This window comes from Malania oleifera, chromosome 13 (genome assembly GCF_029873635.1).
Source record: "Malania oleifera isolate guangnan ecotype guangnan chromosome 13, ASM2987363v1, whole genome shotgun sequence".
NCBI classification, from domain to species: Eukaryota; Viridiplantae; Streptophyta; class Magnoliopsida; order Santalales; family Ximeniaceae; genus Malania; species Malania oleifera.
Genome location: NC_080429.1, coordinates 32,526,635 through 32,539,951, shown reverse-complemented (window position 1 = coordinate 32,539,951; position 13,317 = coordinate 32,526,635). Strand labels below are relative to the sequence as shown.

The window sequence follows — 13,317 nt, the reverse complement described above, 5'->3', positions numbered from 1 at the left end:
CCTTTAACCTCTTGTTTGGCAAAAAGGACTCCCATGAGTTGTTATAATAGGTCAAACTATCTCCTAGTAAAAGGGTACTGGAGTCGCAGCGATGGCCATAACCCATTCTTCATTTGTTCATGTTGTGCTTCCTGAAAAACTCCTGTTTTCTCTATGCACAGAAAGAAGAGTTTGTATATCCAGCTCAAAGTCAACAGGATGTTTCTCAGTTACTTCACTCGGAAGAAATAGAAATAATAGTTACTGCTTCTACACTTGTTAGAATGAGTCAATCTGCAATAGCCGCAGAAAAACAATTGGGACAGACAAGCAGGTCAACGAAAATCAAACTGGAGTTTTAGGATGAATGAGAAAGGGGAGAGGGTAGTTGGGGGGTCAGAAGTAGTGACGAGTTAATCCATAGTAGCAAATCTATTCCGTAGGCTTTTGTGAATGGGGCTCATGTATTTCGAAGTTGAAATCACCCACAATGGCTCTGATGGTTGAATTTTGTGTTCTTTTTCAAAGGGATCATATTGACCCTCTTCAGAGCCTATGGGGGAAGACTGGGTAGAACCATAGAAGAAGCTTTTAGCCCCTGCTTGTTCAGTGCTATTTCCCGGTCATCCAATGTTCTTTAATCATTATTAAGCCCGGTATGCCTCCGCCCTGTGTCCAGAATTCCAGACCTTCAATCCAGGACCATGCCTTGGGCTTTCAATCCGAGATACAGCCTAAGCTTCTAGGCTGTGGCTCAACAAAATCGCAGCGGAGCCTCTTTTTTTTGGATGAGTATTTGCATTGGTATTGCTATGAGGATTCCAAGGGGAAATCACACGTACAAAAAGGAATCTACATTACATCTGTTAGACAACACAAAACATACGGAATCTACATTACATCTGTTAGACGTCACAAAACATACTCCCCACAAAATCAGCAAAAGAACCAAAACAATTATGAAAAGTTCCACTAGGGCAAAATGGTAAAACCACTTTCTTTTCAATATCTCCAATGACGTTTCCACTCCTTCAAAAGCTCCAGCATTCCTCGCTCCAAACTGGCCCGAATACTGTTAGAGGAATGGCATCCCATATATCTTGATCTCTCTTTCTGCACTTGGAGCACATCCATGCCTGCAGTCCTTGCTTCACCTTTTCTGCTGCCACCCAACTGATCCCCAGAGAACGTAGACCAACTCCAAAGAATATGCAGTGTTAGACAAGATTTTTAACTCTCTTCTTGACCCTCACACATGAAACATCTATTTATTGTGCACTGACTCCTAGAAAGTTCTGCCTCACATTCAATTATCATGAGAATTTTACGCTTATTAATAAAATGTTTTTATGCATGGCCCACACATAAAGGGAGTGTTAAGGCTTCATGTACATTGTAGGTGCACAATCTAACTAGGCTTTTAAATTAAGTATTTGGATCCCAAATTCAAACCTTCCTTAAAAAACCAAAATCTAAAATTAGTTTTTCCTTTCAATGATGAACCTACAACAAACTTTCTATATCCTTCTTTATTTCTCAAGAGTCAATATGTTAGGGTTGTAGCAACTGGTTCACAAGAATTCCATCAACAGAAAAGCTTAAGTTAACCAGGCCACATTAAAAGTCAAAAGAGATTTACAAGATCCTCTGCCAAGTTCATAATACCACTGGAAATGCAGACGGGCTCACATCTATCCCAACATTCAGCCCATCAAGAAACCTGGACTTACTAGAGAATATTTGTATCAACATTATTTGCATGCATTAATGGAGTCTAGCAAGGATGAGGAATTAAAAAAATCTCTTTCCCTGACAATGACTTGAATAGCACACAATAGGGAGGGAAAACATGCTTTCATCCAAGAGGACAAACTGCAAAATTGGGCAAGTTCAAGACGCTATAGCAAATCCATAGCCAAGAACAAAAGCACAATTTGAGTGCCGCAAGAAAGACATAAACAATCTTAGACAACGCAAAATAAAAAGGAAGAATTTTCAGTTAGATCCATCATGCCCGCTTCTTTAAGCTGGTGGAGACTTAAAACATTCTTTGCCTCACAACTCCCAAGAGACCACCTTTAAATATTTATCAACATGGCCTGGCATCTTTCGAGAAGATCTAGATCACAACGAGCCACAAACTAAAAGCCCTTTTTCTTGACAACCACATCATCTTGGACAGTTTTACGAACTTATTGTATTTTGCACTAAACGTTAAATCAACAACTAAGAAATAAAAAATTGAAGAACATTCCAACAGGTAAATCAAAAGATAAGTCCTCAACAACCATGCATGAACCTATGAACGTACTTGTCATCAAACAAATTGCACTTACATTGAAGGCAAACGTTTAAATATTTGAAGATCCCACACATCTCTTGGTACAACAGATACATTTACTAAGTCCTGAAAGATCAAAATGTGGCACAAAATTTCAGCACTCGTACCAAAAAAGTTTAGTTTAAAAATGGCATCCTAAGACAATACTGCATGAGGGCAACAAAGTGAACAATGTGAAAGAAATGTAAAAACATATATTCTAACAGGAAAGACTAAAATTTAAAAATAAATTTAACTAAGAAAAAACTCACACTAGAAATTATGTTTCCAAGGAGCATGAAAGCAACGTCTGCCTGCACAAACAAATGCATACGTTAAATTGCCAGCTTGGGGATGGGGCCACGGAGTGTTGGTGGTGCTCAACCTTTAATGATGCCCTAAATTTCAACAGAACTTATAAATATGGAAAGTAGGACAATTCGTAAGCTGATCAAGAAAAAAATTCCCAAGACATAGGAGAAACTCCTTTTACTTTTTTTGCCATGAGACCAAAGCTTCCATAAAATTTGAGCTATTTTGGATTATAAATTGTACCTCAACAGTTTCACTCTAGACTTATTCCAAGGGGATATGACTCCTTTATAGCTCAAGCAAAATCAACATACAATAAAGAAAGCTCTAGACTAAACTCGCAGTCAAAAATTTTGAAAACATAGCTCATCCTCGTATTGACCGTGAACTGAGCAATACACTCTTTCCATGCATGGTTTAACCAACGTATTTTCTTAAAAGCATGTCCGACAGGACTCTCAACTGAATTAGTAGTCAGATGATTTTGAAAACATGATATCTTTCCACTGATATGGTCTCTAACCTTTTAAAATTGCTTGCCTAGAAAAAATAGCTTCTCAAACAATTGCAGCTCATAAAAAAGAGCAGTGAGGCAGAAAACAGATCCAGAGGCAGGAAAAAACATAAAAATAATTGGTTGTGAAGGAAGAAGGAAAGAAAGAAAGTTCACAACCTAGGTGCAAGCGGCAGCCAAAAACAAAACACAAAATGTGAACTCTTTTCATGTAATAACATTCTACAGGAACCAATATATCCTGAAACCCCAGCAGAAGAGAAGAAATGCATACAGCTCACAAGGAAGAAAAGAAAAAGAAACTTATTAACAAATCCCAATGAATAAAACCAAGCTGCATTCGTACAATTACAAAAGCTTCCGGAAGACCATTTATATCGCAGAAATAATAAATTCCAGTCAAATAAAGTATATCAGTATGTCCAGCATCTTGTAATGGAGACCCCACCCCACCTCCACCCTCTCCCCCTCCCCACCCAAAAAAAAAAAAAAAAAAAACCCAAACACCCAAAAAAGGGAAAAAAAAAATGGAATGGTGATTGTAGCCTCGACATCATACATTTTAAAATCCACCTCTACAGAATCTTTTGAGCAAATATACAGCTGATCATACAATGGGAAGCAACAACCAATGAATGATGATGAAAAGATTGTACCAAAAAGAGTACAACAATGAACATCAAAGAATGAGTCAACAGTAAAAAAGTACGACACAGTTAGGCATAGCATAGTTAAAATTCAGCATTAAAAAATAAATTTTACCAGATAAGAGTGTAACAATAAACATCAGAAGATGAATAAACAGTGACCATGTATGTTAAGTATGTCCCAGCTAGAGATAGTATAGGTAAAAATTTAGCAAGAAAATAATTTAATAAATGAAACAATCAAACACATATACTGACATCACTAGATGAGTTCATGAACAAAAACTCACAACTGGTGTGACATTACTGAATATAGGTAAGCTGTGCATTATGGAGCTCCATATTGAATGCCAACCACTGTTGAACTGCAAAATTTTATCCAACCAACACATCAATGCAATTCATTTTAAACACACTTTAAAATTGAAAAATAACATGACAACAATGATGGTGAACACACCACACTGCGAAGAACATTCCTGTCAGTGGCATTTCACCAAGTAAATTTGATTGGATAATAAATTTCATGTCATCGTATGTTGGCCATAGCCCAAAACTAAGGTCAATTATATTTGTATCATCATTCTACTAATAGTTAGCCTTTGTCCAATGAGAAGAATTCTTGACATGCAAAATTGGTAACGAAAGATTTCAAACTAAATTTTCCACGTTAAATGCACCCATGGTCATTGAACTATTCATTAAAATTAATTAGGTCACCTAACTCTTTTTTTGTGTGCGAAGGTCATTCATCTACCAAAGCATTGCAATGTCCCTTTTTGCATCAAGGACTAACAGGGCTCTATTAGAAATGCTTATGTGGAAGGTCAACATCATTTTTTCTCTTTTTAAATTTTTTACTTATAAAAAAATAAATAATAACAATAATAATAAATTTAAGGAAATATCTTGTTTTCTTCTTTTCCTTCCCCTTCTTCTTCTCTTTCAATGCCACCATTAATGGCACCGGCCAACGAGATCATAAGTGTGTCTCTTAAAACCTCCAAACTGAAACAATCAATGAAACACCAAAAATTTCTCCAACTCAAAGTACTTAACAACAATGGATCCTGAAATCCTCCCCGACTTAGCCATGGCCACCAAATCCTTCAGAACATTCTCCAATGACCATCCGATCTCCGCTAAGACCAAGAAATGGCTCCGCTTTTTTTCTTGTTGCCTACCTCATCTCCACCGCCACTGCCTCCACCCCCACCGCTGCCACTGTCCAAGCCGTTCCCGCTGGCAATGCCATCGCCGTCAAAGCAAGCTATTACTAACAGCACACGAAAGGTGACTTGAGCGCTGCTTCAGTCATAAGCAATTGTGGGTTGTAGCTTAATCATGACAAGAATTGTAGGTTTGATTCTAAGGGTTTACATTGGGGGCTGGTTCTTTTTCAAAATGGAATTTTGCATGGTTGGGTTGCTTGACCAAGCTTAAGCCAGAATTGAATATTTGCCAACAGGCCTGAGCTTGAACGATGAGCCAATTGCGACGAGTATCATCATGTCCAGCTGGTACAAGATCAATGAAGATGCCAACTATTAAAGCTTTATACACATTGTTGGCCCACAACCTAACATCTTAAGCTTTTAGATAAAGTGGTAATCTAACACCAACAATGTAATAATTTATACAGGTCACGTTGGACAATGCTTACACTATAATGACAGCAAGCATGACCTTGTTGAACTTGTACAACCAGAAAGGATGCACTCCCACCTAACAGCAATAGCAATATTTTTTTTTACTTTTCTTGGGTCAATTGCATTACATCATACACTAATCTTTAAAGTGATAGTATTCCAGGCAATGCATTCCTCGAAAGCTAGATGATGGTGGTACGAAGAGTCGGTGGGGATTGAATGTAGGGCAATCTAAGGAGCGAGAAGAGAAGCAGTGAGTTGCAGTGATCTCTCTGCAATATCTGAAAAGTGTTGGTAGGGGGGAGGTGTTTGGATAAAAGAGCCTGCAAACGACAGATGACATCACCACCAGGACTCTCAGCCTTTGTGTTTCAATATTTGTCAAGGAGGTTGTCGGAGTTTTGGAATGGGAAGGAGAAGGTGATGGCCCAAAAGTGTCACGTGACTTTTTTTTTAAGGAAACTGAATTAAGTCAGTCAAGGTCGGACTCCAGCTGCCACACATAGAAAGACCACCTTCCACGTAAACATTTCTAACATAAGTACATTAGTTAAGGACGGAAAAGGGGGCATTGCAACATCTTGGTAGATGAGTGACCTTCGTGCACCAAAAAAAAAAAAAAGTTTAGTGACCTCAAGTGATTTTAGTCAATAGTTCAACGACCACAAGTGCATTTAACCCTAAATTTTCCTGACTGTTGAAATACAGTATTGTCATCCTTTTACATGTTTCTTTTCATTTAACAAAATGAGCATCATTTCATGACTCCTGGAAATCCAGTCTACTTAGGATTTAGGACAAGTTGGGCCATGGCTAAACCCTTGGAATAATTCAGAAGAATTGAGTCAAACGATTGTTAGTTTAGTTAATAGTTTATTGTGTGTTTAGTTTAATTCGTATAGGATTAAGGGCATCTAGGGGCTTCTTTGTAATATTTGTGTATTTTCAGGATGTGTTTATACTTTCATGTATCTTTAGGCGGGGTGGGGGGGGGGGTGTTTGATTTCTTGTATTATAGGTTTTCTTATAAATAGTGTGCGAAAGTCGTGTAAGTGGGGGTTTTTGAATTGTGATGAAATTGAATTGAAAGTGAAAGTGTGTCTCCCCTCCCCCCTCTCATATCTCCTTCCTTCTCTTACTTCTTATTTTCCTTCCCCTCTCCTCTATCTCCCCCAATTATCTTTTGGCTGTAATTCCATGATGTTGTCCTGCATCATTTGGAAACAGAGCCCAACCAACAAGATCTCCATTCTATTTCTACCATTTTTAAGTCCCTCATTTTCCTTCCAATCATTTTGTTTTTCCTCCTCTCTTCCTCTTTTTCCATGTTCTTTCCCTAATCTTCTGTCACTGTTATGTTTTCTATTTTCCTGAACTTTTCTCCAGTCCAGCAGCTTCCTCTCTTTCCTCTCTTTTCTCTTTTTTTATTCTCCTCTTTTACTTCTCTTCTTCATTCTCTATTTCTCCAACATTCTTTACCCCCTGGGCTGCACTTTTATGCTGTCTTGATGTCTCTCTCTTATTCTTCTCCTCTTCTTCTATCTAATTTTCCCCCTTAATTCTCTTTCTTTCTCTTCTACTATTTTTGATTTCTGATTCCTGTTCCCCTCTTTCTCCTTCCCTCTTGTTCTTTCTCTTCTTCTCTTGATACTCTTTCCTCCTCTTTCTCTGAATTTCCTCCCTTATTTACTGTTAAAGGCGTGATATACATTGTTGGCCCACAATCTAACAGCTTAAGCTTTTAGGTAAAGTGGTAATCTAACATGGTATCAGAGCTGGTTACCAAGAGGTCCTGGGTTCTAGTCTTGTGCCCGCATTTATTATGATGTTCAAAAATTATTGTACTCCCTGTAATGAGTGTTATTTATTGTTTTTATATCTCTCCATGTGCTGTCAGGCTGCATGTGCGGGAGAGTGTTAAAGGCTTGAGATGCATTGTTGGCCCACAACCTGACAGTGTTAAAGGCTTGGTATAATTGTTGGCCCACAACCTAACAGCTTAAGCTTTTAGGTAAAGTGGTAATCCAACATTTACTATTCTTCTTCTTTGCCAGTCCTAGATTTTTTTTAAAAAAATAAAAGGCTGCAGCTTCCATCCAAAATTACAGTCGTGCCACTCATGCCACTGAGCCGACAGAATTCCATGATACTGCGCATGCCATCAAAAACAGAAACCACCAAAAGGCCTACCTGCAATTTGCAAAAGTTCATCACTGTAGCCCCACGCTTGTGGTCTCATGCACAGGCAGAATACTTCCCAGCTGTTGGCCTTCCAAAATCTTTAACTTCCTGTGCTTTTTTTCCATCACACCACCACAACCATTGAAGTTGCCACCCTCTGATCTACCTTCATCCCAAATCTCATCACTGAAAAGTTGCTACTAACAACACTTGCACCAGCAACACACATGAGGGAATCCCCTATTCTGCAACTTCTCAAACCATAAAATATCTACTTCCAGCCACTTTGTTTTGATCTTTTTCCTTAGAGCAAAACTGAAAAAATTTTAAGAACATTGAGACAGTTAATTATGAAATTTGGTACACATTTGAGGGATCTATCAGCACAGCCAGCATCAAATTCAGACCAAACGGCTACCCATTTGTACAAGGTTTGTTTGTCAATGGAGCACAGGATTTGGAAGAGTCCAATTCATTGCTCTTTATTTGTGAACTTCCAATCTTTCAAAATTCAAGGCTGAATTTTCTCCAACTGGGGAGATTTGACGTAGGCCAAGAAGCCAGACCAGAGTTTCTTTACCAAAATAGTGTTCTACGGGATATAAAATACAAAATTAGGGTGCATTTTGAACAATTTACACAAATAGTGTTGCCCGGTACTTGAAGATGTGGACAAAAGTAGGAACAACAAAAAAATCGGTCACAGTGTAGGAAGATGTTGGGCTGCTGTCCGAGTATTCAAAACTCAGATAGTAAAGGTTGCCTCCCCGCATTCAGTTTCATGCCATCATCACAATGAGTATATGTAAATTAAGTTATGATATACATAGCTACATGCCCATGTCATCATCACAATGAGTATGCTGTAAATTAAATTATGATATACATAATATACAGTTAATTACATACATTCCATGTTTTAATACATTTAAATTTTATTTTTTTTTATTAACATCTATGGGCCCCATGATTATTACATACATTCCACATTTAAATTTTCTTATTTTTTGTTATTGTCTATGGGCTCCCAATCATCTTTCTGCCCTTTAAATGAAGTGACACTATGTCCTAGACAGAAACTTGAATTCAATTGAATAAATTTAATTTTTCTTATTTTTATACTAACATTTATGGGCTCCATGATTAATTACATACATTCCAAATTTTAATACATTTAATTTTTCTTTTATTAGTGTCTAAGGCATCCGTCATCATCTTTCCGCCCTTTAAATTAAGTGACACTATGTCCTAGACAAACACTTGAATTTAGCTATTATAGTAATAACAGTGAAATAATAAGTTAATCCTTGTATTATTAAGCAAAAACAATTGTAGCCCGTCCCTATACTTTTAATTGGTACAATAGAGAACTTGTGCTCAATAATTTTGCATAATTACATTTATCGCCCAAATACTTTAACTAGTACAATAGAAGACTTGTGCTCAATATTTTGCATAATTACATTTATTGTCCAAATTAGGCCCAATGGCATTAATAAAATTTATCAAGATGTACCCAGAGTATTGACCCATTATTACACTTAACTGTGTTACTATTAGTTGCTATGGGCACCCTTTAGGATCTGTTTGGATCAATGGTTTTGTTTGGAAAAGGAAAAGAAAGGTAAATAAGAAGGAAATTCATGAAGTGGACTTTAATTACATAAAGTTAATAAGTACAAGTCTTTAATTGTACCAATTAAAAGTATAAGGACTAATATATAATAAAGCTATTCAAATCTTTTACACGTAATCCAAGATTTCAATACTCAACCACTCAGATTAAATTTTTATTCATTGATTTGTTATGTAAACACTAGTACATTCTAATTTTATGTAAAATTAGTGAGTATAGGTCCTCTATTATACTAATTAAAAGAATAGGATTAAATTTTTTTTGCTTAATAGTACAATGAATAACTTATGATTTCACTGTTATTAGTATTATGATTAAGTTCGAGTGTTTGTCTAAGACATTGTATCACTCCATTTAAAGTGTAGAAAGATGATCAAGGAGCCCATAGAAGCTAACAGAAATAATAATAAGATTTAAAAATGTATTAAAACATGGAATGTATGTAATTAATCATGGAGCCCATGGACAGTAATAAATATAATAATAAAATTTAAATGTATCAAAACATGGAATTATGTAATTAACCAAATATTATGTATATCATAGCTTAATTTATAGCACTCATTGTGATCAAGGTCTTAAATTTCGATTTCGCCTCAATTTTCGAAGCTCCAAAAGTTCGGAAATTTCGATGAAAATTTCAATTACGATTTCAATTTTGATTTGAAAAAATAACAGAAATCAGTAGTAAAGCATAGAATTCTTTGTGAAAGTATAAAAATGGTTAACAGACATAATAATGTAAGTTTTAGGACTAATATATTGCAAGTTAAATACCTTTATGTTGTGTATGAGGTGGAAAAGTTGTAATATAGTATGTGTAACAAACATATTTGTAAAATAATGTAAATTAAACATATTCAGTTAATACAAATGAAATTCATAAATCATTTAAATATTATTTATTATACAAATAATGATAATTTAGACATGAATGGTTAAATAAAATGTTGCTATAAGTTTTTTTTTTCATATGATTTCAAAAGCACCTATAATAATCTTTTGTTTCAATAAGAGAGAAATTTCACTCACTCCGAAATTCCATTGTATAGTTCAAATTTCAACAAATTTCGCTAAAATATCAAGATTTCGATAAATTTTTCAGATGATTAGTTGAGATTTCGACGGAAATTATGCAAGACGGAAATCAACTGCCATTTCGATTTCGAGGGTGAAGGAAATCAGAAATTTTGACTGAAATTTCAAACAATTTTGTTGAAATTTAAGACCATGATTTGACCATGGCATGGAAAGGTAGCTATGTATATCTTAACGTGAGATTGTTTGGAATCACCATACAGAAAAGTACTTTTCTAGAAAAATACTAATCTATAGTATGAGATTACTTATTATAAGCACTTTTTAGATAAACACTTTCTTCAAAAAAAAAAATTCAAAAAAAATACTTATTTTTCTAAAAAGAAAGTATCTTAGAAAAGTATTTTTTGAAATGAGTACTTATTTAAGTCTGAACCAAAGACTACTTATTGATACAAGTACTTAAAATAAGTACTTTTTTGAAAAAGTACTTATTTTTTAAGACATTCCAAATGGGGGGGCTTAATTTACACTGCTCATTGTAATGATGACATGGGAATTGAGTGTGGTGAGGCAGCCTTTGCTATCCTAGTTTTGAATACTTGGACAGCAGCCAACATCTTACTGCATCCTGACCTGCTTTTTGTGGGACCCACTTCAAATTGCGGACAACACTAGTCGTGTAAATTGTTCTAAATGCACCTTAATTGTGTGTTTTGTATCCCCTAGAGCCCTATTTTGGCCACACAAAAAAAACTCGCTGGACCATGGGTGAATGGTAAACCCTTGTTGGAGATCAATTCAGAAGAATTGGGTCAAAGGATTGTTGGGTTTAGTTAATCATTTACTGTGAGTATAGTTTAATTACTATAGGAATATATGCATTTGGGGGATGGTTTGTCATGTTTGTGCATTTTAGGGGTGACTTTTCTTATATATAGTGTGTGAAAGCCATGTAAGAGGTGGTTTTGATGAAATTGAATTGAAGGTGAACATGTATTCCCCAGCCTCTTGTATCTCCTTCCTTCTCTTCCCCTTCCTTCTTCTTCCGCTCTCCTATCCTCCACAACAACAACTAACCTTAAGTGCCACTGTGTGGTTGGCTATATAAATTATGCAAATCTGTTTATTCCTTAGTTTATAATTTAATGTAAAACCACTCATCCACCTTAGCAATCGCATTTTGGCAACTTTTACTTTTTGGATATGCTGTTCCTTAGTTGCCCAGCATTTTGATCCATAGAGCGTGGCTGATCTTATGGTTATATTATAGAACTTTCCGTTTAATTTTAATGGTATTTTATGATCACACACCACACTTGAAGCACTCCTCCACCCCCTATCCTGTCCTCTATATCTCCCAAATTATCTATTGGCTGTAATTACACGTTTTCGTCTTGCATCAATTCACCATGACTATTAACCTCTACAAATTACAAACTGCTCAAAAATTTCATCATCATGAATAACCATACCAACCATGAAATGATAACTCAAGGGACTGTTCTTTGGAAGAAGAAAGATAGAGTAAGGCTTTGAATTGAGACCAAAAGTTATACGAATCAAACACACCACAAAGCAATATTTTAGTAAGAGAGCAAAATTATGCAAGTCAAACACAAATTTCCCATGCCATTAATGACTTGAACATATTTCATTGAATGCAGTTATCATATTACAGTGTTAAATTAGTCAAAACACGGATTGAGCATATATGATAATTTGGCGATACAGAATAACACAATGGGATGCTCTCTAGAACAGGAGAATAAGGCTTCGGGTTGAGAAAAAATTACACATTAGAATCTGTGACATGATCCAATTTAAGTATCTAAAACAATGAAATCCCTAGCAGGAAACATCCATTCAATAGGGCACTCTCATTAACCAGACACTTAAATTGAGGAATTCAAACTTAAATTGAACAAAATGGCCTTAGAGGCAGTAAGAGGAAAAACAAAATTATTCTAAATATTTTTCTAATCTTTTCTCATCGTTTAACAAATACATGATGTCTGCATCTGAACAGTGAAATTACAGGTCATATGAAAACCTGCATGGGTGATGGTCCTTGTAAGTGGAATTTTGGAAAGTAATATAGTAGATAAAAGAGGGAATATTATTCGATATTTTGAATAACAGGTCAATGAAAAATATAAAAATGAATTTATAAGCAATTTTCTTAGGGGGGCTCAGTCTCATTTATGTTTTCTGTTTTCATTTCTGTTAAAGAAACATATTATAACAACACATTTGTTTATTTTGCTAGTTTTTTGTTTATGATATTGGTTTTCAATTGTCTCGAAAAAAATTGAAAACAAAAAGTCTGTGGTTTTCAGTTGTTTTGCTAACCTGTTGCTAGAATACTTTAATATGCAGAATTTATTTTTGTGATTTAAATCATGCATTTTATATATAATTTTTAATTAAATATTAAAATCAAATGATTATGTGAATTTAAAATGTAATTAAAATAAAAATATCAATAAACTAATTCTAAATTTTTTTTTTTTTTTAAAAGGTTATTTACTATTTTTCAATTTTCATGTACAATAAGATTATTCTTGTAGCAATAAAAATAAAATTTTTAGAAATATTTAATTAAATAAAATAACTATAATAATTTCTATATTTTTTTATTTTGTATTTTATTATTTTTTAACCATATTTTTTAATTGTTATTTTATTCAAGGATAAAAATGACCATTTGTTCAATCAAGTTTTTAATTTATATTAGTTTTATAAATATTAGTTAGATAGGTTGCTAGTTTTTGGTTTTTAGTTTTTGTTTTTGATTTTTAGTTTTCATTTTTGTTTTCATTTCCTAATTTTTAGACAGCAATAAGAAAAAGCCCCTTAGCAATGAAAAAAATATCATAAATATAGAAACTGTAAAAAGCAACAAACAAGAAGCAATATAAGACAAGTACCTCATTTGAGGTGAAAGATGAGCTCCGTGAATTCCTCACCTCTGAAACTGGAAGCAACAGAACAGAAGAGAGCTCTTGCAGACTCCTAAAATGTGGGCATAAATACATAAT

The 13,317-nt window shown here is 34.8% G+C and overlaps 1 protein-coding gene across 1 annotated transcript in view; it reads right to left on the bottom strand.

The window, feature by feature from the left end:
* LOC131146626 (serine/threonine-protein kinase ATM) overlaps positions 1 to 13,317 on the bottom strand; it is a 188,686-nt gene that overhangs the window by 167,523 nt on the left and 7,846 nt on the right. The window contains exons 12-15 of the mRNA XM_058096335.1: positions 13,207 to 13,291; positions 4,063 to 4,137; positions 2,572 to 2,613; positions 2,316 to 2,386 (exon numbers count right to left, since the gene is read on the bottom strand). Coding sequence (XP_057952318.1) covers positions 2,316 to 2,386; positions 2,572 to 2,613; positions 4,063 to 4,137; positions 13,207 to 13,291 — 273 coding nt within the window. The remainder of the gene's footprint in view (positions 1 to 2,315; positions 2,387 to 2,571; positions 2,614 to 4,062; positions 4,138 to 13,206; positions 13,292 to 13,317) is intronic.